Here is a 25865-nt window from a genome sequence, read left to right as displayed (position 1 = left end):
AGGAAATCACGTTTAATGTGAGTTGGGAACCACGGTACAGACTTACTTTGCTCACTTGGCGTTACCAGAGGTGAATAGGATCTGTTTCTTTCTTTCTTTCTTTCCCTTACGCAATAGTCCCGCAGCGATCGCAGGGTCGGCGTGGTTACAATGGATTTGGCAATGTTAGTGTAACGAATGGTCGGATGACCTTCCTGCCGCCACCCCGTACCCCCCAGGACGGAATCAGTGTACCCCAACTGTCTGCGTCGAGTGTAAATCGTGAAATAGTGCGGACGTGTTGCAAATGTCTGCGACGCATGTAACTGATGCGGAACGTGGGGACCAGCCCGGTATTCACCTAGCAGGATGTGGAAAACCGCCTAAAAACCACATCCAGGCTGGCCGGCACACCGGCCCCTGCCGTTAATCCGCCGGGCGGATTCGATCCGGGGCCAACGCGCCTACCCGAGCCCAGGAAGTAGCGCGTTAGCGCGCTCGGCTACCCTGGCGGGTGAATAGGATCTGTTTCTGCCTGTTAAAAACCATAACCTGAAGTGGGAATCGAACCCAGACCCTAAGTACACATAACTCACACGGACCTACCATCAATCCAGCAGATCTCCAAACTCCACATGTGGCAGCGTCGTGATTTTGCTGTAACGCGAGTGCCCCACCCTGCACAAAATTTCTGACTCCCTAACTCCCTGGAGTGGATTACAGAATGTTCAATACATTCATTTCCTTGTTCTATTGAATCGCCATTAACTAGCTCTTCAACCACGCAGTGCGTACATACTACTTCATTTTTAATAAATAAAAACATATTATGGCCATTTTCAAAAACTGCTAACACTGTAGGCAACGGACATTTGCGCGGGTAGTGTTACCTTCCATTTGAAATGCACTGCTGTACTATCTATTCGTGGTAAGCATCGTATAGTGCAAAAGAAAAACTAAGATATTGATTCCAATTCCGTTATTTAGTATACCACACTTCGTTTGATTGCCAACAATATCAATCTGTTGGAAGCTCAGAGATAATTTACTTCATTTTCTGTCCCGAAAGCAATAGCAAATCCTTGGAAAAACCTTTCCACCGAGGAGCTCGTGGCTGCATGTCTTGATCAGAACGATGTCTGCTATCTGGCGCTAACCAAGAGCCCAGGAGGTCGCGACGCATCGTACGTTGAGCCTATCTGCATCTACATCTACATGATTCCTCTGCAATTCACAGTTAAGTGCCTACAAGAGGGTTCATCGAACCACCTTTGTAAGTAGGCTGTTTCTGTTTTCTTATTGGTAATGCCACGTAGCGCTCTGTATGAAAATCACTGGCTGTGCTGTGTGCAGTCTGTGGCTAGTTTGCATTGTTGGCTATTGTAGTGTTGGGCAGCTGGATGTTAACAGCGCGTAGCGTTGCGCAGTTGGAGGTGAGCCGCCAGCAGTGGTGGATGTGGGGAGAGAAATGGCGGAGTTTTGAAATTTGTAAGACTGGATGTCATGAACTGCTATATATATTATGACCTTTGAACACTATTAAGGTAAATACATTGTTTCTTCTCTATCAAAATCTTTCATTTGCTAATTATGCCTATCAATAGTTAGTGCCTTCCGTAGTTTGAATCTTTTATTTAGCTGACAGTAGTGGCGCTCGCTGTATTGCCGTAGTTCGAATAACCAAGATTTTTGTGAGGTGAGTGATTTGTGAAACGTATAGGTTAATGTTAGTCAGGGCCATTCTTTTGTAGGGATTTTTGAAAGTCAGATTGTTTTGCGCTAAAAATATTGTGTGTCAGTTTAAGCACAGTCTTGTATAAATTTTTCAAAAGGGGACGTTTCATATGTCGACCCTTAGCCGAGGATACCTCACTGGAATCTTCTGATTTTTTTCTTGTAGTTTGTGTAATTAGTGTAGCCTTTGTTTATTGCTAGCGCGTAATTGTAGAGAGAATCTCCTTTGTATTTGCAGTCTTTCATTGTTGTACAGTAAAACAGATGTGACATGCATGTAGATTTGCACCAAGTATTTCGCAGCTGCGCTTGCAATTAAGTAGACATTATTTCCATTGCTATGTTATCTTATTTCGCTCTTCAAATTGTGCTTTTCTGTGTTATCGTGTGAAATATTGTGACAATTATGGCGTGTGAAAAAAGTAATACTAGGCTCCAAAGTAAACTGAGAAATGACAATGAAGACGAAAGCAGTGTGTTAGCGCCACCGTGTAATGAATTAACTAATGTTCAACATAGTAATTTGGTAATTGTGCATAGGGAAATGGAGCGGGCGGCAAACAATGGCGTAGGCAGTGAAACAATTAGTGAACAGGGAAGCATTATCGATCGATCGCTCGGCAACAGCTCGCCTCAGTAATCCGAAATGACAGGACACAATTTTGCAAATACTGTAGATTCAGGTTTTGCGTCCTCACCGTTTTCTCAAATAAGTCAAGACACATTTTCTGCTTGTCAAAATGTGAATGTTGCCGGTGCAAATGCACTGCCAAAAAGCGTAGAGGAACAGATTCCAGACACTAATGCATTGTTAGTACAGCTAATGCAACAAATGGAACAAAATCAAAGACAAACACAGCAAAAGCTTCAAAAGTTAGACACCACACGTGAACAAACACGTAAAGATTTAACTACTGAGTTACATAACATTGAATCGAAATGTCAAAAAGTCTGTAATGAAGTAAAAACACAAATTTGTGAGCATTTTCAACCTATTTTTTCGCGGCATGAAAATGCATTACAGAATCACGAAGCAGCCATAAAAGAACTTCAAACCATTGTTCATGAAAATCACGACACCTTGCAAGCTAAAATTGACTCAGTTGCCTCTACCGATTCGGTTACGCAACTTGCAAAAACTCAGGAAAACTTAAAGGACACAGTAGATACTCTGAAACTTGGTTCAGAAAAACACACTAAGGAAATAAGTACACTATCGGAGAAAGTAGCCGAACTTTCGGATCAGTTCACTAACTTACCTACAAAGGTAGATGATGATCTGAATGACACAAGACCTGTAGCCATCACTGACACAGAAGAGTATGAACAAATTAAGAAATTCAAACAAAATCAGAATCAAATTAATACGCAACACAAAAGAGAAATCCGGGAAGTACAAGATCAGTTGGCACAAGTAATACAAAAATTACATATTTCAGAGGACACTCGCGCTCCAACACGGGAAGAGGGACTTAGAAATACGGAACAACCATAAAATAATAACACAGGACACTTCGGAAATTATTAAAGAAATTGGCAAGGCACACCGAATTTTGAGATGGAACCGCCGAAACGACGTAACAATGACCGACATGCGACTCGCCGACATGATGATTTTGACTATAAGCTGTTCATTACTACACGTAAATTCAAAACATTTAAGAATTCTGGCAACGACATTCATCCACAAGCATGGCTCCATCAATTCTCTCATTGTTTTCCTCCCAACTGGTCGTTAGAACACAGATTAGAATTTATGTGTGGCTTCTTAGAGAATGAACCAGCTGTAAGAATGCGATCGGTCATACACGATTGTCACAGTGAAGGAGAATTTTATCATGCCTTCCTCTCAGCATATTGGTCTCAAGCTACACAAGACCGAGTAAAACATAGCATCATAATGATGAAACATTTCGAACAATCTGAATTTTCCAGTGTTGTGAAATATTTTGAAGACATGTTGCACATGAATCAGTACCTGTCAAACCCATACAGCCCCTCAGAACTCATCCGCATTTGCTTAATCAAATTACCTGAACATTTACGACATATTATTTTGGCAGGGCGTTGCAAAGACGATATTGAAGCTTTTCAGGGACTCTTACAAGAATTAGAAATTGACACAGACAGTCGCGGGATGCGAAAACAGGAAAACAATCACTACAGGTCACATCCGTCACAATTCCGTGACGACAGAAACAATAACTGGACACGACAAGTCTATTCTTACAACGCAAATCGGGACCAAAACAGACACCACCCATATGACAACCACTGGCAGAGTAATAATAGTTACAGAGAAAGATCGCATTTCCGTAGTAATGAATATTACAGAGATTACCATAGAAACAGACAATATGGGAACAAAAACAATAATTATCACGGGAGACAGAATAACTTCAGATGCAACGGTCCACCGTGCAGTGATAATTCAGGGAGAAATTCTCCGCCACTTAACCGACAAGAAAGAAACTACAGGAACTACCGACATGACGACAGACGATATAATGGTAACGACAGACTTGAATTTCATCAGAACTGTCGAAATTCAAACAGAGCAGGGCACTCTCGACAAGGTGAATTTGTAGAAGTTAGGTCTCCTAATCCTCATAACTACGCGCGCCAACAAAGAAACAGACAATGACTCGCACCGCAGGCAGCCACGAGCGTCGGCTGGGCTTGAGAAAAATAACATAGACGCTAACCTTGAGAAAAATTACAGTGTTCCTTATCGACGTATACCGCATGATAATTGCGTTCGTGTTGAAACTCTGCGTACTAGGAAGAGTAAAGGATTACACCACATTTCACATGTAAAACCGTTTATTGAAAGATAATCTGCTTTTTAACTTTGTCTTTGCCATATAACTTTTCACGTTACATTACTAGTATGCTTAGGCTTAGAATCTGTTAACATGCAACAATGTTTGAAGTTAAATATCCAGTCAAGAACCAAGAGAACTTATTGAAACAGAAATTACGAATGCATTGTTATAGTGAACAGACGTCACAGTGTTATTGTGTGTGTACATTCTTGCTTGTTAGTTGCACGATTACGTAACGACTATAAGGCTTACATACTTAGAACATATACTGGTACTGCTAATGAGATTTTAATGCAACATTTTGGTTTACTTGAAAACACATTCTGGTTTTAAAGTACTTTCTGTGAGATACCAGACGACACAGTGGTTAGTTTATGTGACAACTACACAGTTTTATCATGACGCTACTAATGAGTGACAATTTACAATGTTGCTTTTGCGGTGTTTCTGTTTTATATCTGCACAGTTTTTCTGCATTATTCTGGAAAGTAAAACATGTTTTAGTAGTAACTTTTGTGGTACAGTAACAATGAGACAGCCTTTTTAGTGGCACAACAATACGTTACTGTACAGTACTTTCTTCACCACGCCAATAAGCATAATAACTACGATATCTATACGCAAAGCATTTCACTTTTGCTTATCATGAGGTAAGTACATTGACTTCTGCAGAACTTAGCTTTTGGAGGACGATAAGTACGACACTCCCACAGAGATTATGTTGCAACAAGACGCACAATTTAGCGCTACAGTACACGTATTTGAGTGATTAATTTTATACTTCAAACATTTATTTTTAAAGATTTTTGAATTACAAAGAAAGTTTTCCGTGATACATTTCATTCCATTGCTGTAATCTGTAACACCTGAGGGTATAATTACATTAATCCTCAGGGGGGTACACGCTTACTTTGTGTACCACGTGTTTTGGCAAGCACAAGGAGCCCTAGCTAATATGGTATTTGCTTATACAACTTTACACATCGGTACCATATTTCTCTAACACACAAATTACACAGCTATCTGATCATTTAACTGAGAGATAAACATTTTTTTACTACATCAGTGACACATGTTTATGCAGTTACACAGTTGGGTAGCTTCACACTTACGAAATTGTATTTTGTCTGTACTTTGTGAACTGTTCATATTTTTTCGGAACCATTGTGATACTATGAGAGCTTTGAATGACGTATTTGGTAAGGGAGCATGATTTTAAAGTACGTTTGAGGTAGATGACACTATTGAAATGAGCAGATAATTTTTTTTAAGTTTTGAAATTATTGCAGAAAGCTACGACGTTTTTGAGATTTGACTGGGGTGTTATGACATTATTACGACGACGATGTGTATTATGCTGTTGAGGTATGTTTATGATCAATAAGCTGATGCTATATGAGGAATTTGATTATGCTACGTATCGGTTATGATGAAATATTGTAGAAGTGTCGATGATATGTATATGTATAATAAGGTAAGGAATAATGAGTAGTGGTTAGGGACTCTGATTTGTGGAAAACGTTGTTGGAAACCAAGAATCGTACATTAAGAGTTATGAAATGTGTATAAATGCGTGAATGTATCACAATGCCGACGAATATTTTTTGGACACTGTTATATTTATAGGATTTTGTTTCTACACATTTGTAACGCAAATTCTCAACTTGTGAATTTTTTTATATGAGACTGCCACTGTAGCGGAAACTGCTGTCGTAAATGTTTCAGTAAGAAAGGTAAGTGACCTTAACGTAATGCGTTTTGGGCGCCCAGCTGAGAGGTAGTCGTCTGACAAAAGAAAGCCATTAGGTGCAAAAAAAAAAAAAAGGTCATTATCCTCGCTATTGACATTTCTTTGTCGAAAGCATCGCAAATACGACACGCTCAAACTTGAAAACATATGATAACACTGTGGCGCTCTTAATTTATGATATTTACTGAAATGCCTAATGAAATGATGAGAAACATTTTACATTTATTGTCTTTCTAGTTGAGAGATTGCTCATTTTGTTTAATATCTGGTCTCCAGCTGTGTTGCAGCATTGGTTTTATAAAATAAACTTAAATGCATCTGCTAATGTGAACACTTTCTGTCAACAGATCTATTAAATAATTATTTTCTGAACCACATTCTTCGAAAAAAGAGCTCTTGAAATGGAAAGAACAATAAGAAGGGACTAATAACAGTAACTGCATATATAATTTTCTTTTCAAGTACTTGGTAATTTTTTTGTAGAATTAGTTTTGGTGGTGCACCACTTTAATTATATAGACATTAAGATGTGAATATACATTTCCCTTATCTGCATTGTTTTATTTAGTGTAATTTTTTTTTTGCTTGAGCTATGTCGTGTTTAGATATAAGTTATTGCATTTGCTGCTGTTGTTTGCCAGGCATAGTGCTACTAAATTTCAGTTTACATTACTCTGTTAAGCCAGTTTTACTACTGATTTATTTTCCTTGTTACTGCACATTGGCTCATATTAGTTGTAATGTTGCATTGCTTGGTAATTTAGATTTACTGCAGCTTGCTTTGACAATTTCCATTTTTTTCATTGCTGTTTGTATTAATTGTTTTCCGCTGCTGCATTGCCTCGTCCTTTAGTTTAGCATCTGAGCTCAGTAGATTTAAGTTAGCTTAGGAGGGGGTAGGCTATATAAGAGAATGAGTTGCGATGAATTGGAAGAAATGCATTGAGAAGTTTTACGAAAAAAGTATAGAAAGCAGGTATAGATAGGACTTTTTGGAAATAATGAAGAATGAAGGGAGATCTCCGAGAAGTAAAGAAAGTTTTGTTTGCAAAATACTACAGTAAAACAAACCCTGTCATTTCCTTGTGTTATCCCACTATGTGTTTGTGTACCCTTGGGTATTTGTGTTCTTCCTGTCTTTATGTGTTTATCTGATGAGAGTTACGTTGTATAATTTTTCTGATAATATGTTATTTACTTTGTAAAGATGTTTAGACATTATTTATTCTGTTTTGTTTTAATGCTCATGTGTGAAGTTGATGTTTCAAAAGTTATTCTGATCTTTTATGTATTTACTTATGTCATAATTCCTGTAACACTGATGTATATGTTTATTTCTATTCTTTTGTAAAACCCCTATTACTACAAATCTTATTTGTATTGTTATGTTATTTAATGATGTATTTTGTACCTTTGTAATTGTATTCTTATGTTGTAATTGTATAGACACCAGTTCTTCAAATTAAGTTACATTTCACTGCACACGTTTCTGTTGGTCATAGTAATGCACAATATGCGAGAAGTAGGGACTGTTAGTGTTTGCACATGTGTTACTAATTCAGCAAGGGACTGGATAACAGCATTGCTGGTTCTAAGGACAATTCCAAAAACTTTGTGAGTGCACAAGTGGTGGTTATGGACTTGCTATATTATCCGCAAGACTCTTCAATGGTGATTGTGCACCTGCACCTCTACAAGGACTACAGTGGGTCTACTCCTTTGCTGACTCACCAGTACCATTATTTCTACAAGGACTGCAGTGGGTCTGCACCTCTGGTGGCCCACCAATACCACAATCTCTACCAGGACTACAGTGGGTCTGCACCTCTGGTGGTCCACCAATACCATAATCTCTACCAGGACTACAGTGGGTCTGCTCTGTGATGACCTACCTACCAATATTCTTCAAAACGTCGACTGACTCTGCTGTGGGTTTGCTCCGTTGTGGCCCATTACCTGTGTGCATGTCAAGAGTCAGCACTGTCTTTCTGTTGGAAGGACAACACTACTTCTTCAAGACTGCATGGAAATCCATTACTTCCGTGTGCATTTTCTTCTACTGCTCAGACTTTGAGAAAAACACTGCAATTTTACTGTGATGAATGATCAGGACTGTCTTTATGGACTGTGAGAAAATTTTAGCATTTGACCAACATTGTAACAATAAGTGTGTGCATTTGATTTCTTTGTTACCGTAATTGTGAAAAATTTTTTAACAAATATGTATTGGCCAGTGCCCAAAACAATTTGTAAAATTTTTTGTGGGGAGCATGGGGGCTATGTAAGTAGGCTGTTTCTGTTTTCTTATTGGTAACGCCACGTAGCGCTCTGTATGAAAATCACTGGCTGTGCTGTGTGCAGTCTGTGGCTAGTTTGCATTGTTGGCTATTGTAGTGTTGGGCAGCTGGATGTTAACAGCGCGTAGCGTTGCGCAGTTGGAGGTGAGCCGCCAGCAGTGGTGGATGTGGGGAGAGAAATGGCGGAGTTTTGAAATTTGTAAGACTGGATGTCATGAACTGCTATATATATTATGACCTTTGAACACTATTAAGGTAAATACATTGTTTCTTCTCTATCAAAATCTTTCATTTGCTAACTATACCTATCAGTAGTTAGTGCCTTCCGTAGTTTGAATCTTTTATTTAGCTGACAGTAGTGGCGCTCGCTGTATTGCTGTAGTTCGAATAACCAAGATTTTTGTGAGGTGAGTGATTTGTGAAACGTATAGGTTAATGTCGGTCAGGGCCATTCTTTTGTAGAGATTTTTGAAAGTCAGATTGCGTTGCGCTAAAAATATTGTGTGTCAGTTTAAGCAGAGTCTTGTATAAATTGTTCTAAGGGGACGTTTCACCTTTAAGCTACTTCCCTACCGTTCCACTCTCGAACAGCGCACAGGGAAAACGAATACTTAAATCTTTCTGTGTGAGCTCTGATTTTTCTTATTTTATTATGATAATCGTTTCACCATATATATGTGAACGTCAACTAAATATTTTCATACTCTGACGAGAAAGTTGGTGAGTGAAATTTCATGAGAAGGTCCTGCCCCAGAGAAAAACGCATTTGTTTTAATAACTGCCATCCCCATTCGTGTATCATATCTGTGATACCCCCGCCCTTATTTCGTGATAATATAAAGCGAGCTGCCCTTATTTGAACTGATGAGGATGCCACAGGAATACTCCAGAAGAGGATGGAGAAGCATAGTGTAAGACGTCTCCTTAGTAGACCTGTTACATTTTCTAACTGTTCCGCCAGTAAATCACAGCCTTTGGTTTGCTTTGCCTCAATGTTGGTTCCAATTTTAGTTACTCGTAATGGGAATCCCTATCACACTTTTAATGATTCAGAGTCAATTGCCACTTTTTGCACATACAGTTACCTCGTCTAAATCGTTTTGCAATTCGTTTTGATCATCTGATGACTTCACATTACGCTAAATGACAGCATCATGTGCAAACAGTCTAAGAGGACTGCTCAGGTTGTCCCATAAACCGTTTAGATCAGGAACAACAGAAGGCCTATAACACTTCCTTGGGAAACGCGAAATATTATTTCTGTTTTATTCTATGACTTTCCGTCAAATATTACGAACTGTGACCTTTCTGACGGGAAACCACGAATCCAGTCACACAACCGAGACTATAAGCCATAGGCACGCAGTTTAATTAGAAGTCGCTTGTGAGAGACGACGTCAAAAGCCTTCTGGAAATATAAAAATATAGAATCAGTTCGACGTCCCCTGTTGATAGTACTCAATATTTCGTGACTATAAGGAACTAGTTGTGTTTCACAAGAACGATAGTTTCTGAATCCGTGTTGGCTATTTGCCAATAAATCGTTTCTTCGAGGTGATTCACAAAATTAGAGCACAGTAGTGTTCCAAAATCCTACTGCAAATCGACGTTAGTGAGATCGGTATGTAATTCAGCGGATTACTCCTATTTCCTTTCTTGGATATTGGTGTGACTTGTGCAACATTCCAATCTTTCGGTACGGATCTTTCTACAAGAGAGTGGTTGTGTATAATTGCTAAGTATGGCGCTATTTTATGAGAATACTCTGAAAGGCACTTTACTGCTACACAATCTGGAGCGGAAGTCTTGCCTTCCTTAAGTATTTTATGCTGCTTCACTATACCGAGGATATCTACTTCTAAGTTGCTCATGTTGGCAGTTCTTCGTGATTCGAATTGTGGAATATTTACTTCTTCTTCTTTCGTGAAGGAATTTCGGAAATCGCTAATCTTGCTTCGTTTCTCACAGGAGAAAGTAAGAGGGATGTGTTGCCAGATCATGCAACCGTTTGTTCGTTCACTTGTATCCTCCTGATAGAATCCTGATAGAACCTTTCACCAACAAATCGCTTGTGAAATGAGTTCTATTGAGCTCGCCAATGGGGTCTTTGTACGACTCACGAGGTCACCTGATCATATTCGTACTCACCACGTCTGAGATGTCGCCGACAATGAAGTGCGCGTTTTGGAAACAGGCCCGATCAGTCCTCGTATGTTTTTCTTGGCTGTTGAGCTGCCATGAGTAAATATGGCATCCGTACGTTTCCTGTATCTTTTAGAAACCTTCTAAGGGAACGATTTAACTGATAAGTGAATAACAAAATGTATTCTATGTTAGTCAATCAAAAAACTGGCTCGAGTTGGCAGTATAGTTTGTGAGAACGTAATGGAGAATCACCCACACTTTACAAGTATGCCACAGTGCCAACGGATATAGCAAATGCGTGCAGTAAAATTCCTGTTGCTGACGAAATCAACTGGCATGAAGACAAGGGACGTCGGACCACAGGGCCGTCGAGTTCCGACACCGGGCTAGAAATGTAAAACTATCGGAGGCCACTGTAGACTATCATAAATAAACGTCAGGAGCATGAACTTGAGTGCTGATGATTACTCTAGCTAAACAGTGTTATCAGTAATGCCGTAAGATCAGTTACACTCATGAAGCTATCTTTTCATGACATAAACTATGTTATTGCTCAGTACATATAATATTGGGTAATATTTCCAGAGGGGGGAGGGAGAGTAATGGCTGCCTGTTGGCTGAACATCCTGCTTCAGTGCGACTGGCAGCTGCTCGGACGGTTTGGATTTTTTGTTGGAGAACTCCAGAGCTGGATTAAGACTGTATGGTCGTATTTAATATCTACCATTTGAGAAAGTCTCTTAGATTTTTTTTCGGCATCAAGTGCCTTTATTCCTGAAATCTCTATTTCCAATTTAAGTGGACTTGACTCCACACTGCCCACAATAAGACATTGCAAGGTAACTTCTTTCTGATTTGATGGGGATGCATTTAAAAAGAAAATCGCGTTGTAGAAGGGACACATTCTGATAAAGGCAGTACGCTGCTCTAAGCTCACTAGCGTTAAAGAAAACTCGAGATTTGAAGAATTCGTTATGGCCTTCAAAGAATTACAAGGATATTGTATGTATGTTGTGCGTTAACCGGGGACCTAGAAACGACGGAGAGGCTCCGTTCCCGCCGCACCCGCAATGATTCACAACCTCATGGCGACTACCGCAGTTCAATTCACCCCTCCGCCGCCTCACACCGAACCCAGGGTTATTGTGCGGTTCGGCCCCCGGTGTACCCCCCAGGGAACGTCTCACACCAGACGAGTGTAACCCCTGTGTTTGCGTGGGAGAGTAATGGTGGTGTACGCGTACGTGGTGAACTTGTTTGCGCAGCAGTTGCCGACATAGTGTAACTGAGGCGGAATAAGGGGAACCAGCCCGCATTCGCCGAGGCAGATGGAAAACCGCCTAAACCATCCACAGACTGGCTGGCTCACCGGACCTCGACACAAGTCCGCCGGGCGGATTCGTGCCGGGGACCAGGCGCTCCTTCCCGCCCGGAAAGCCGTGCACTAGACCGCATGGCCAACCGGGCGGGCACTGCCTAGAGTTACTTTCATTTCACGAGTGAGTGATTTCAGTCTTTCACAATCGTAGTTCAAATATGCTACTAAATGATTAAAATTCTATCTAAGTGAACTTATTTCCGAAACATGTTTCCAGAGGCAAATATGTGTCACTTTGACGTTCTCTGCTTAAGTACCCAATGTTGTATCGGCAGCAGCTGCACACACACAAGACCCACTGCTTTAATGAAATCAGTGACTCCACGACATTTGAGCAGCGAAGTTACAAGCGTGACACGATGGGATACTGCTTTCATCTGGGCGAGAGGAGGAGCAACAGGGAGCTCGCGAGATATCTTTGAAAGCGAAATTGTAGTTGCAGCTAGACGTATAGGACATTCCATTTCAGGAATCATTTGGGAATTCAATATTCCGAGATCCACAGTGTCAAGAGTTGCCGAGAGTAGGAAATTTCGGGCATTACCTCTCACCACGGTCAACGCAGTGGCCGACGGCCTTCACTTAATGACCGAGAACAGCGGCGTTTGCGTAGGGTTGTCAGTGCTAAGAGGTATGCAACACTGAGTGAAATAACAGCAGAAATCAAAAGTGGGACGTAAATGAACCTATCCTTTAGAACTATGCGGCGAAATTTGGCGTTAATAGGCTATCGCAGTAGACGACCATCGTGGGTGCCTTTCCTAACAGCACGACATCGCCTGCAGTGCCTCTCTTGGGCTCGTGACCATATTGGTTGGACCCTAAACGACTGGAAAACCGTAGCCAGGTCAGATGAGTCCCGATTTCAGTTGGTAAGAACTGATGGTAGAATTCGATTGTGGCGCAGACCACACGAAGCCATGGATCCAAGATGCCAACAAGGCTATGTGCAAGCTGGTGGTGGCTCCATAATGGTGTGGGCTGTGTTTCCATGGAATGGACTGGATCCTCTGATCCAACTGTACCGATGATTGAGTGGAAATGGTTATGTTCCGCTACTTGGAGACCATTTTCAGGTATTCATGCCCTTCGTGTTCCCAAACAGCGATGGAATTTCTTGTGGATGACAGTGAGCCATGCCACCGAGCCAAAGTTATCCGCGACTGGTTTGAAGAAGATTCTGGACAATTCGAGCGAATGGTTTAGCCACCCAGGACGCCCAACATGAATCCCATCGCCCATTACTTTCGCAGATACGAACAGCTCTAGAGGCAGGATGGCTCAATATTTCTACAGGGAACTTCCAAGACCTCGTCAATTTTCTGCACTACTCCGGGCAAAAGGAGGTCCGACACGATATTGGAAGGTATACCACGACATTTGGCACCTCAGTGTACAATATACCACGAAAAAATTCTAGTTTCACTCAGCGGAAGACAGGGCGATGCTGTATGGTAAATGCCAGTGGCTGCCTGCAGCAGGAACATAATGGTAAGGGACTGTAAGATGGACCCGTGTACGTTTTCCGGGATTATAGCCATATTTGACGACGATACGGAGATGACGAGGAAACGGAGATATATCCAAGCAGGATCCTGAGTAAATTCCCAGTGACTCAGATGACGCAGAAGTATGTAGATGTGCAAATCTGTTATACTTAGTATGTTTCAGGAACATAGTGTTAAGTACATGTACATAGAATTGTGTTTCTGAAACGAATGAAATATGAGGTTATTACTGAATGATTTCTGTTGAGATCTTAATTGTATGTATATGCATTTTCCATCATTCAAATTCGTACAACTAATCATGATAGTAACAATATTTGTTGCTTTTCAGGTAATCTGCGAAGGATTTTGAAAGGGTCTTAATATCGAGCAGCCTGTCACTGTCTCAGAAACCTGTCATAAAGGGGCAGGTGAACAGGCGAAAGGTTTTTCTCGGAAAACACTGAGATGCAATACACAATGGAATTTTAAGCAGAAGACAAAAATACACTACTGGTCATTAAAACTGCTACACCAAGAAGTAATACAGATAATAAACGGGTATTCATTGGACAAATATATTATACTAGAACTGTCATGTGATTACATTTTCACGCAATTTGGCTGTATAGATACTGAGAAATCAGTACCCAGAACAACCACCTCTGGCCGTAATAACGGCCTTGATACGCCTGGGCATTGAGTCAAACAGAGCTTGGATGGCGTGTACAGGTACAGCTGCCCATGCAGCTTCAACACGATACCACAGTTCATCAAGAGTAGTAACTGGCGTATTGTGGAGAGCCAGTTGCTCGGCCGCCATTGATCAGGACGATTTCAATTGGTAAGAGATCTGGAGAATGTGCTGGCCAGGCAGCAGTCGAATATTTTCTGTATCCAGAAAGGCCCGTACAGGACCTGCAACATGCGGTCATGCATTATCCTGCTGAAATGTAGGGTTTCGCAGGGACGAATGAAGGGTAGAGCCACGGGTCGTAACACATCTGAAATGTAACGTCCACTGTTTAAAGTGCCGTCATTGCGAAGAAGAGGTGACCGAGATGTGTAACCAATGGCACCCCATACCATCAAGCCGGGTGATACGCCAGTATGGCGATGACGAACACACGCTTCCAATGTGCATTCACCGCGATGACGGATGCGACCATCATGATGCTGTAAACAGAACCTGGATTCATCCGAAAAAATGACGTTTTGCCATTCGTGCACCCAGGTTTGTCATTGAGTACACCACCGCAGGCACTCCTATCTGTGATGCAGCGTCAAGGGTAACCGCAGCCATGGTCTCCGAGATGATAGTCCATGCTGCTGCAAACGCCGTCGAACTGTTCGTGCAGATGGTTGTTGTCTAGCAAACGTCCCCATGTGTTGACTCAGGCATCGAGACATAGCTGCACGATCCGTTACAGCCATGTGGGTAAGATGCCTGTCATCTCGACTGCTAGTGATACAAGGCCGTTGGCATCGAGCACGGGGTTCCGTATTACCCTCCTGAACCTACCAAATCCATATTCTGCTAACAGTCATTGGATCTCGACCAACGCGAGCAGCAATTTCGCGATACGATAAACTGCAATCGCGATAGGCTACAATCCGACCTTTATCTAAGTCGGAAAAGTGATGGGACGCAGTTCCCCTCCTTACACGAGGCATCACAACAACGTTTGACCAGGCAACGCCGGTCAACTGCTGTTTGCGTATGAGAAATCGGTTGGAAACTTTCCTCATGTCAGCACGTTGTAAGTGTCGCCACCGGCACCAACCTTGTGTGAATGCTCTGAAAAGCTAACCATCTACGTATCACAACACCTTCTTCCTGTCGGTTAAATTTCGCGTCTGTAGCACGTCATCTCTGTAGTGTAGCAATTTTAATGGCCGGTAGTGTATTATAACACTAGAATCGTCTGCAAGGGTTCCAGTTTTGCTTGTTGAATGTTAAGTGGAAGGTCATTCACTTATGAATATAGATGTTAAAGGGCATTCAGAACAATATGGGTTTTAGAATAAAATTATTCCAATTTTGTGGATCAATCGCTAATTTTGATCCGCTGTACCTCCTAATTCCCATTGTGACGCTTATTATTTTGTTTCCACGAACAGCTCAGTTATATATTTGTTTCCAAAATTTCACCGACTGTTTTACCTACAAAAGAAAAACTTAAATCGATATAAGTGGTAACTCACCCAGGCAGCAGACTCGCTGCTGGTCGTCGCAGGGGGCCAGCGACAGCCCGCCCAGCTGCTCACACTCCTCTTCCGGGTAGCAGACGCCCGTCGTGCCGTCTGGAGAATCGCACAGGACGCTGTTACTGCGCCCGACCACACTGGGCTGTTCAGGATTCCTCACGGGCTGAGGCGGGGAAAACAAGGTCTGGTACAGGAACATACCTGCAACGAAAACAGGTCTTCAGCTAAACTACTATCTACGTAAGTATTGAGTTAAAAAACGCAGCACTGTCAGACCTCAGACGGGACGGCGATAGATGTAAACCAAAGACCCAGACCAGAAATATAGACCTCTGCAATTTCATCAAAATGATGAAACCGACTTTTTGAGAACCTGGAAGCAGCTTCTACATCTACATCTACATCTACATCTACATACATACTCCGCAATCCACCATACGGTGCGTGGCGGAGGGTACCTCGTACCACAACTAGCATCTTCTCTCCCTGTTCGACTCCCAAACAGAACGAGGGAAAAATGACTGCCTATATGCCTCTGTACGAGCCCTAATCTCTCTTATATTATCTTTGTGGTCTTTCCGCGAAATGTAAGTTGGCGGCAGTAAAATTATACTGCAGTCAGCCTCAAATGCTGGTTCTCTACATTTCCTCAGTAGCGATTCGTGAAAAGAACACCTCCTTTACTCTAGAGTCTCCCACCCGAGTTCCTGAAGCATTTCCGTAACACTCGCGTGATTATCAAACCTACCAGTAACAAGCCCGCCTCTGAATTCCTTCTATGTCCTCCGTCAATCCGACCTGATAGGGATCCCAAACGCTCGAGCAGTACTCAAGAATAGGTCGTATTAGTGTTTTATAAGCGGTCTCCTTTACATATGAACCACATCTTCCCAAAATTCTACCAATGAACCAAAGACGACTATTCGCCTTCCCCACAACTGCCATTACATGCTTGTCCCACGTTATATCGCTCTGCAGTGTTACGTCCAAATATTTAATCGACGTGACTGTGTCAAGCGCTACACTACTAATGGAGTATTCAAACATTACGGGATTCTATTTCCTATTCATCTGCATTAATTTACATTTATCTATATTTAGAGTTAGCTGCCATTCTTTACACCAATCACAAATCCTGTCCAAGTCATCTCGTATCCTCCTACAGTCACTCAACGGCGACATCTTCCCGTACACCACAGCATCATCAGCAAACAGCCGCACATTGCTATCCACCCTATCCAAAAGATCATTTATGTAGATAGAAAACAACAGCGGACCTACCACACTTCCCTGGGGCACTCCAGACGATACCCTCACCTCCGATGAACACTCACCATCGAGGACTACGTACTGGGTTCTGTTACTTAAGAAGTCTTCGAGCCACTCACATACTTGGGAACCAATCCCATATGCTCGTACCTTAGTTAGAAGTCTGCAGTGGGGCACCGAGTCAAACGCTTTCCGGAAGTCAAGGAATATGGCATCCGTCTGATACCCTTCATCCATGGTTCGCAAGATATCATGTGAAAAAAGGGCGAGTTGCGTTTCGCAGGAGCGATGCTTTCTAAAGCCGTGCTGACGCATGGACAGCAACTTCTCTGTCTCGAGGAAATTCATTATATTCGACTGAGAATATGTTCGAGAATCTTGCAACAAACCGATGTTAAGGATATTGGTCTGTAATTTTGAGGATCCGTCCTTCTACCCTTCTTATAGCTTCAACACTGGTTCTTAAATATTACACACGTCAGCAAAAATTTCGAAATTCATGGCACGGAAAACAAAAAGAAACTGACTGTGAAGCTTGCACATACAGGATCATTCAGGTGGCCCTACGGCTGTCCTGTTATGCATCCCCCAATGTTAAATCTGGCCTTCAAAAACCACGAGCGAGATTTTCATATTCTCTCGCTCGCTACGTGTGATGTATTAGACCGACAGAGCAAATGAACAGGACCATTTTTGTAGGAAGTTTAATGAAGTTAAATTTTGTACTGGGATACGTTTTCGCTGAAGGCCTCGGTTTTCGAGTTATTCGAGAATAACGTACAAAAGTGACCTTCAAACACTCCTCCATCCATTCTCACCAGTCAGGATTTCTGATACTTTGTTCATGTCTTTCCCTCCTACTACCGTACAAAAATTTCCTACTACACGAACTATTCCCGATATTCGACCTTTTTCGGTCTCTATTTGTTGGGCTATATCGGCATCAGCATAGTTTGCTATATCGTTAACATTATTAATCTAAACGTGCCAGCGAGTGTAATGAAAGAGAAACGAATTTTGTGAACTTTCTAGTAAAATTTATCACGTTGACAATTCGATCCAAACTTCACCCTTACAAGTGCAGTAGTTTCGTAGTCAGAAGGCATGACGAATGCAACCATGTAATTGTTTATTTTATGCCATTAAAATTCACAAAATTGTTAAGTAAAACTTACACAAACGTCAGTTTTACAATTTGGAAATGCTCGACTAAGCCGGTGTCGTGATTAGGCCAATCAATGAAGAACAAAAAGATCGAATGTAGGAAATAATTCGTGCAGTCAAAAATTTTTGTGCGATGGTAGGAAGTAGTGCAATGAAAAACATGCTAGAAATCCTGACCGATGTGGGAGTGGGGGTGCGTTTGAAGGTTACTTTTGTAGGTTTTTCTCTAATAACTCGGAAACTACGGCCTCTAGCGAAAACACATCCCTGTACAATGTTTAGCTACACTAAATTTCCTACGAAGATGGTCCTGTTCATTTTTTTCTGTTGGACTGTAGTTCGCGCGTAGCGAGCGAGAGAATATGAAAATCTCAAGGGCAGTTTTTAAATGCCACATATAAAGCCGCGGGTTGAGTAAAACGACAACAGTATCGGCAGCTGAATCATTCTGCATATTTATTTTCAGTGTGTCTAAATCACGAAATCAAATATATATATATATATGTGTGTGTGTGTGTGTAACGACGAAATCGTTTCCCAAGGAGGGTTTTTTACAGCTCTCTTCGGCAACGTCAATACATGGTGGAACATCACCTTTCCGGGGCACTGATGTGTATTTCACTCATCTTTTCGGTGGCTCGAGAATTAAAATGCGACAGTACTCTTCGGTTTTCGTTTGTAAAGGAGAGTTAAGCATTTCTTGTTTTGCAATCCTCAGTTACAGTTCCTGCCTAGTCCGTGAGGAACTGAAAATTAACTTTGCTGCCGCTGATAACCTTTACATATGATCAGAATTTCTTTGGGTTTTGCGAGAGATCTTTCGACAGTATTCTGCCATGGTGGTCATTGAAGTCTTCACGCAATGATCTCTTGACCGCTAACCGTGTTTCATTGAGGGTTTCTCTATCTATTGCATGCGGACTTTGTCTTCGCCTTTTTTGGATTAATTCAGTATTTTACAGTTTTCCCTGTTACAAGTATCCTGCCTTTTGTTAGCGCCTCATTTTATACCTCCGTTAGATAAGTATTGCATCGAACTGTGCTGCAGGCCGCGTGGAGTTGCTGTTTGCGTAGCTGGCTAGCCTGCTGCGTGCCACTAACTGGAATCTGATCACCAGCAAATATTTATTACTTAACTTTTATCATTTCTAGAAGGTTCTCTAATGGGTGTGATGTTAGCATATTTTGGAATATTCGACGTTTGTATACAAGGGACGATCAAAAAATTTCCGTATGACGGCGCTGCTGTAGCGGACGAGGTGAGTGAGAAAAACAATGAGAATGATTATTTATCTAACAAAATTCTTTTTTTTTTCAAACAACAACATTGCCCCCATCAAAATAGTTCCCTATACACCGGCGGAGTCGTTGTTCCCAGTCTAGGTAGTAGTGCTGAAAGACTGAAACTTGTAGGGCCTTTAACATGTCGGTCACATTCTTTTGATTGTTCTCCAGAGTCCCAAATTGACGTCCTTTTAAGACGCTCCAATTAGGAAACGTAACAGGCCTCGCCTACACGATCAGCAACCGGGATTGAGCAGTAAATCCACATATCCAGGAGAGTGATTGATTCAAAAAATGGTTCAAATGGCTCTAGGCACTATGGGACTTAACATCTGAGGTCATCAGTCCCCTAGAACTTAGAACTACTTAAACCTAACTAACCTAAGGACATCACATACATTCATACCCGAGGCAGGATTCGAACCTGCGACCGTAGCGGTCGCGCGGTTCCAGAATGAAGCGCTTAGAATCGCTTGGCCACATCGGCCGGCGTGATTGATTCCAAAACAGCAGTAAGTGAGGTGCGCATCAGGCATCAGGCCGTCTGGAGACGCTGGTCAAGACGCTACAAAATGGATGAAAGGATTCGACACAATCACGAAACACAACAGGCGGAAAGAGATGATGTGTTTGGCAAACGTATACTTTTACTTGGGCGGCACAGCCCAGCAGTGGCTCTACAGTAACGAAGAGCAGCTCAATAGCTGGAAGAAATTCCGGACCTACCCGAAGAAAACATTTAGCGACAGTCAGAAACAAGGCCCCGTAGCGGATGAAGTGAATCCGAATATGATAAAAGCCGTCAAAATCTCACACCTGACGAAACAAGGTGCAGAAAACATGCACAAAGCAATTCTGGTAAAGGATATCACAACGACAGAGGTATCCATCAAGCGGTGACAGCGCATCGAGGTAATGTAACAGAGAAAAAGTCGGGCGGTAGAAGTATGACCGATTTTCGAATGTGGTCATTATGCAGTCGTAGGTGAACTCCATGGGCCTCCCTCATACACCAGGTGGTACGAAAAGAGAGACAGAAGTTTTTGACAGCCAGAAATGTCGGATACAGGACAAGAGACTACGGCCATGAATTTCGGTGCCATACATCAGCAGATAATAGAAAGTATTGAAGCAGAGGTGTGTCGATCTTTAGTACCACTCTCTGCCATCAGTCGAATGTTCCATGAAGACCAGACTCGGCCATTTCGTACTTACATCGCAGCTGTGAAACGACAAGGAAGAATCCGATCAACGCATGTTCAGCCAATTCCTTTGCAGACGAGCAAGCAGTGAGAGGACGAAGGACAATGTTTCCACTGTGGACGCCCCGGACACGTTGTACGCTATTGCAAAGAGTGAAGACGAGCGTTCAGCGACTGTTACACCGCAAGACGTCAACCATCACAACAGTCCTCTAACGCCTGTCAACCTGTGAGAAGAAGCCCATCGCCGTAGCCTGAACGAAGTCGCCCCCAACACGCCGTAGACGTTCGTCGGCGTAAGGAGGTACCAGCCACTCGCGTAGCCACCGGATTCAGGACGACTAAATCAGGCAACCATCTAACGATGGTCACCATATGCTCTTCCCAAGTGATCCAGATCGCCACAGTATAACATGAGAACAGGAGCGGAAGGGTGCTTGCGGAACATCCTGGCGCCGCAACTCTATTTTCAGAAAGCAGGTCCACATTGGATATAAAGGGAGTTCAGAAATTCCCGTTACAAATTTCTTGGACTTGTAGAGCCGGCCGCTGTGGCCGAGCGGTTCTAGGCACTTCAGTCCGGAACCACGCGGCTGCTACGGTCGCAGTTTCGAATCCTGCCTCGGGCAAGGATGTGTGTGATGCCCTTAGGTTAGTTATGTTTTAGTAGTTCTAAGTCTAGGGGACTGATGACCTCAGATGTTAAGTCCCATAGTGCTTAGAGCCATTTGAACCATTTTTTTTAGACTTGTAGAGGGAAGTCATTCATAATATTTTGAATAGGAACCCGACGGTTTCAGTTCAGATGTGTAACGCGTCCACGTCTGCTGAGGGAAAGAGGAAAGTCTCAGAGTTGCTTGTCCTAGTACACAATAGGCTAGACAGGAAGACGTGTACTACGTGAGACGGTAACCTGATGTTGGGTTTTATGCAAGCAAAGTTTACTTTACGACACTCCTGAAGGGGCAGAGGAAGATCTGCTGGCACGAGTTTTGGCAGCTGCACTGGAAATTGAAAGGACAGCAGATGGGTTGGAGAGAGTATACCACAACAAGCTTCGTAGGTACGATGTCTGTAACAACGTTGGTGGTCACCACATCGAGCCGCTATTGTAATGCATCACTACTATCCTGTTTAAATGATAATACAAACAAGTGATGAATACATGTTTCGTTTTTTTTTTTTTTCGAATTCTTACCTGATAATTGTACTGCGTCACGCCTAATTGAATACCTCAAGCAGAAGTGGATGAGTTAAACATCTGAATTTAAACCGTCGTAGAACGGAAACTGTACGTTTCCGGACATGTGTTCATATTCAAAGTATTATGTACTCAAAATTGTTAAGGCTTTCGTGGCCACTTGTTGACAAACTGCCTATTGGCTTCTGTTTCGGGTTCTTCGGCCAACGTTCATCTAATGATATTTCTGACGTTTCGCCAGCACGAGTGGCTGGCATTGTCAATGCTTCACCCTCCATTGCCGGTGGTGAACTGGAGCCGAGCTCGCGGCCGCAGACTATATGTACCTGGCGCGCCAACGTCCGAGGGCTTCTCCGCGGTCATTTCCGGTGCGGTTCTCCTCTTGCTACCTGCGACGGTCGTTCGGTGCAGTACGGGAAGCCAGGATTCGTTTACCTTAAGGCTTTCCTCTTTGTTGTTGAAACTGTTCGCGTGTTTCTGTATTTCTACAGCTTCTCTGAACAAGCGCGTGTGTTAGCGCTTCTCTACAGCCAGAACTTCCGTGTCGGCGAATTTTATTACGTGGTCGGTCTCATTCAGTGCGTGCTCTGCCACGGCCGATTTCTCCACCTGCCCCAACCTGCAATGTCGCTTATGCTCTTTGATCCTGGTGTTAATTGATCGTCCAGTCATTCCGACATAAACTTTTCCGCATGTGCATGGTATACGGTATATTCCCGACATTGCAAGTCGGTCTCTTTTCTCCTTCGCCGATCTAAGACACTCTTTGATCTTCCTTGTCGGTTTGAAAATCGTCATTACGCCATGTTTGCGCAATATACGGCCGATTCTGTCCGTCACTCTGGGAATGTATGGCAGAAAGGCCGTACCCGACATTTCTTTTTCTGGTTCCTTACTTCGCCGAATGTTTGGCTCTGTTACACTTCTAATGTAATTTGTGGAGTAGCCATTGCTCCTCAGAACCGTTTCCAGGTGTTGCATTTCTCGTTTGAGGTGTTGCGGCTCACATATTCGTCCTGCTCTCGTTACGAGCGTACTAATCATGCCTCTTTTCTGGCTCGGGTGGTGGTTTGACAGTTTGTGCAGGTATCGGTCCGTGTGTGTCGGTTTTCGATACACGCCGTGTCCCAGGTTTTCACCGTCCCTTGTGACCAGCACATCTAGAAATGGCAGTTTCTTGTCCTTTTCTACTTCCATGGTAAATGTTATGTTGGCATGGAGGCTGTTCAAGTGTCTTAGGAAGTCACCGAGTTGTTCTTCACCATGGCTCCACACCACGAAAGCATCATCGACGTACCTGTACCACACCTTAGGTTTGCAAGTCGCCGAGTCCAGTGCCTGTGCTTCGAATTGTTCCATGAAGAAGTTGGCCACCACTGGACTGAGAGGACTACCCATGACGACGCCTTCCAGCTGTTCATAGAAATCGCCATTCCACGTGAAATAGCTCGTGGTGAGACATGCATGGAAGAGCTTTTTGATGTCTTGCGGGAACATGGAACCGATGTGCTCCAGAGCGTCACTGAGTGGCACTTTCGTAAATAACGAAACAACATCAAAACTGACCAGGATGTCGTTTGGTGCAAGTTTCAGTTTCTTCAGCTTCTCAATGAAATGTCCTGAGTCCTTAATGTATGTGTCGGTCTTCCCCACGTGTGGCTGGAGCAGAGAGGCCAAGTGTTTTGCCAGTTTATACGTTGGTGAGCCAGGAGCACTAACGATCGGTCTCAGTGGAACGTTGTTCTTATGGATCTTGGGTAATCCATACAGCCGAGGTGATAGGGCTTCTGTGTTGCGCAGGTTTCTCTGTATGTCCGCCGGCAGAGGAGACGTCTTGATTAATCGATTCGTATTACTAGTGATACGCTGCGTCGGATCTGCGCTTAGTTTTCGGTACGTCGTCGGAACTAATAGGTCTCGGATCTTTTGCTCATAATCTTCGGTCTTCATTACGACGGTCGCATTCCCCTTATCGGCAGGCAGTACCAATATACTCTTGTCGGCGTTGAGATTCTTAATGGCTTGTACCTCTTCTTTCTTCAGGTTGCAAGCTGGTGGTTTTGCTCGGCGCAGTATCCTGGCTGTTTCAGTGCGTATTTCCTCTGCCCTTTCGCAACGAAGGGTCCGAATGGCTGCTTCGGTGTTGGCAATGATGTCCTCCATAGGTATAGTCCTCGGGATGATAGCGAAATTCCCTCCTTTTTGAAGAACAGACATTTCCTCTTCGGTCAAATGTCGTTCAGTGAGGTTGACCACTGTGTGTGACATGTCGGGAATCGCCTTGTCGGTCTGCTTCCGGCATCTTTCAAACTTTTTCTTCTGCCGCTCGGTGCAGCGCTCGAGTTCGTTCTGCATGCTCCTGTGAGTGATGCTGTCGATCTTCTCCCAGTCGTCTGGATGCATTCTGCTACTTAGTTGATAGAAAACGTCCAGAAGTTCCTGATCCGTTCTTGCCAAGTCTCTACGTGTTGTATGTATTCGCTCACGAAGAAAAGCTCGTTCCATTCTGTCGTAGATACGATGTGCTTGCGCGGTGGTGAATAGGCGCCTACATCTCAAGAACTTCGGTGTAGCACATTCATCTCGGCACCGTAACAGAAAGGCGAGAGAGGACATCAGTCGCGCTTTCTTCTTCCGTTGTTGGCCAAGGCGTCGGTACAATCTGCAAATCTCCTCCCCGTAGAGGCGTAATACAAAGTTGTTAAGGCTTTCGTGGCCACTTTCGGCCGACGTTCATCTAATGATTTTTCTGACGTTTCGCCAGCACGAGTGGCTGGCATTGTCAATGCTTCACCCTCCATTGCCGGTGGTGAACTGGAGCCGAGCTCGCGGCCGCAGACTATATGTACCTGGCGCGCCAACGTCCGAGGGCTTCTCCGCGGTCTTTTCCGGTGCGGTTCTCCTCTTGCTACCTGCGACGGTCGTTCGCTGCAGTACTCACTCCCCTCTGCAAGTCCTAGAAGTTTGTAATGGTATTTTCCGAACATCCTGTATTACGTATTTCAACCATAGTGGTTATCGCGAACTACTACAAGCAAGGGCGACCTCAATGTACAGAACTATTGGAGGTGGGAGATAGGGGAATATTGGTAAAACCTGTGATATTTCGGTATAACTTTCATTTTCCAGAAACTATAAAAGGAGCTACGATTCTGAACATACTATATCTGATACAGTACTGATCTGACAAACCTCTAGATATGATACCTGCCCACAACTTGACCTTCGTGGACGACACCTTAGAACCCAAACTCCTTAACTCACTGGGTGAGTTGATAACGCCGAAGGGGCGAATTAATTTGGAGCAAACGCTACAGCACACGCAGCAATATCGCAGTAATTACAACCACAAAGTTGTGGCAGTAGGCCCTACGTGTTCCAACTACAGGTACTATCCTGATTTTGACTCTAATCTATGGAGACTACATCCGTTTACGTCGGAAAATTGCCCACCCTTCTGAACCCACTGTACCCCGCCCATCTGAACTCATTGTACACCACGTAGCAGCCGAGTGGGCCACCTTGAGCGAATAATTAGTGGTTAAGTGTACTAGCGATTGGACATTGTCATAAGAGAAATAGGACGGAGAAGTGTGCTCAAATGTAAAAAATGCAAGATTTATTGTTCAGCGATTTCCAGAAGTGGTAACAGTCTACGATCCGGTGGAGTGAATCTTCTAAAGGCGGGAGGAATGTTGCACCATCACCTTTCCAAACCGATCTCTGCATCCCACAGCCAAGTAAGCAGGAGACTGTCTCCTTATTCCTTTTCCAGAAGCTCTAAACTGGCTGAGATGACATGTCGGAATTCTCCACCCTGGCAATGAATGGAGTTTGGTTGCCACAAATCTACTTCTGCTGGCTGCTTCCGGAGCTGGAAAATTTTCGATACAGCATGGTGCAGGGGTCAGGCCGTCGCAGTGGGGACCTGGATTACAGCAT

The 25865-nt window shown here is 43.2% G+C and overlaps 1 protein-coding gene across 1 annotated transcript in view; it reads right to left on the bottom strand.

Annotated features, from left to right (window-relative positions):
• The window catches only part of LOC124722964, a 355252-nt gene that overhangs the window by 286684 nt on the left and 42703 nt on the right, over positions 1–25865 (bottom strand). Inside the window, exon 2 of the mRNA XM_047248133.1 lies at positions 15801–16004. Coding sequence (XP_047104089.1) covers positions 15801–16004 — 204 coding nt within the window. The remainder of the gene's footprint in view (positions 1–15800; positions 16005–25865) is intronic.

The sequence above is a fragment of the Schistocerca piceifrons genome, chromosome X, assembly GCF_021461385.2.
Source record: "Schistocerca piceifrons isolate TAMUIC-IGC-003096 chromosome X, iqSchPice1.1, whole genome shotgun sequence".
Classification (NCBI taxonomy): domain Eukaryota; kingdom Metazoa; phylum Arthropoda; class Insecta; order Orthoptera; family Acrididae; genus Schistocerca; species Schistocerca piceifrons.
The sequence above is the reverse complement of the archived record's forward strand: the minus strand, read 5'-3'. Positions and strand labels throughout refer to the sequence as shown.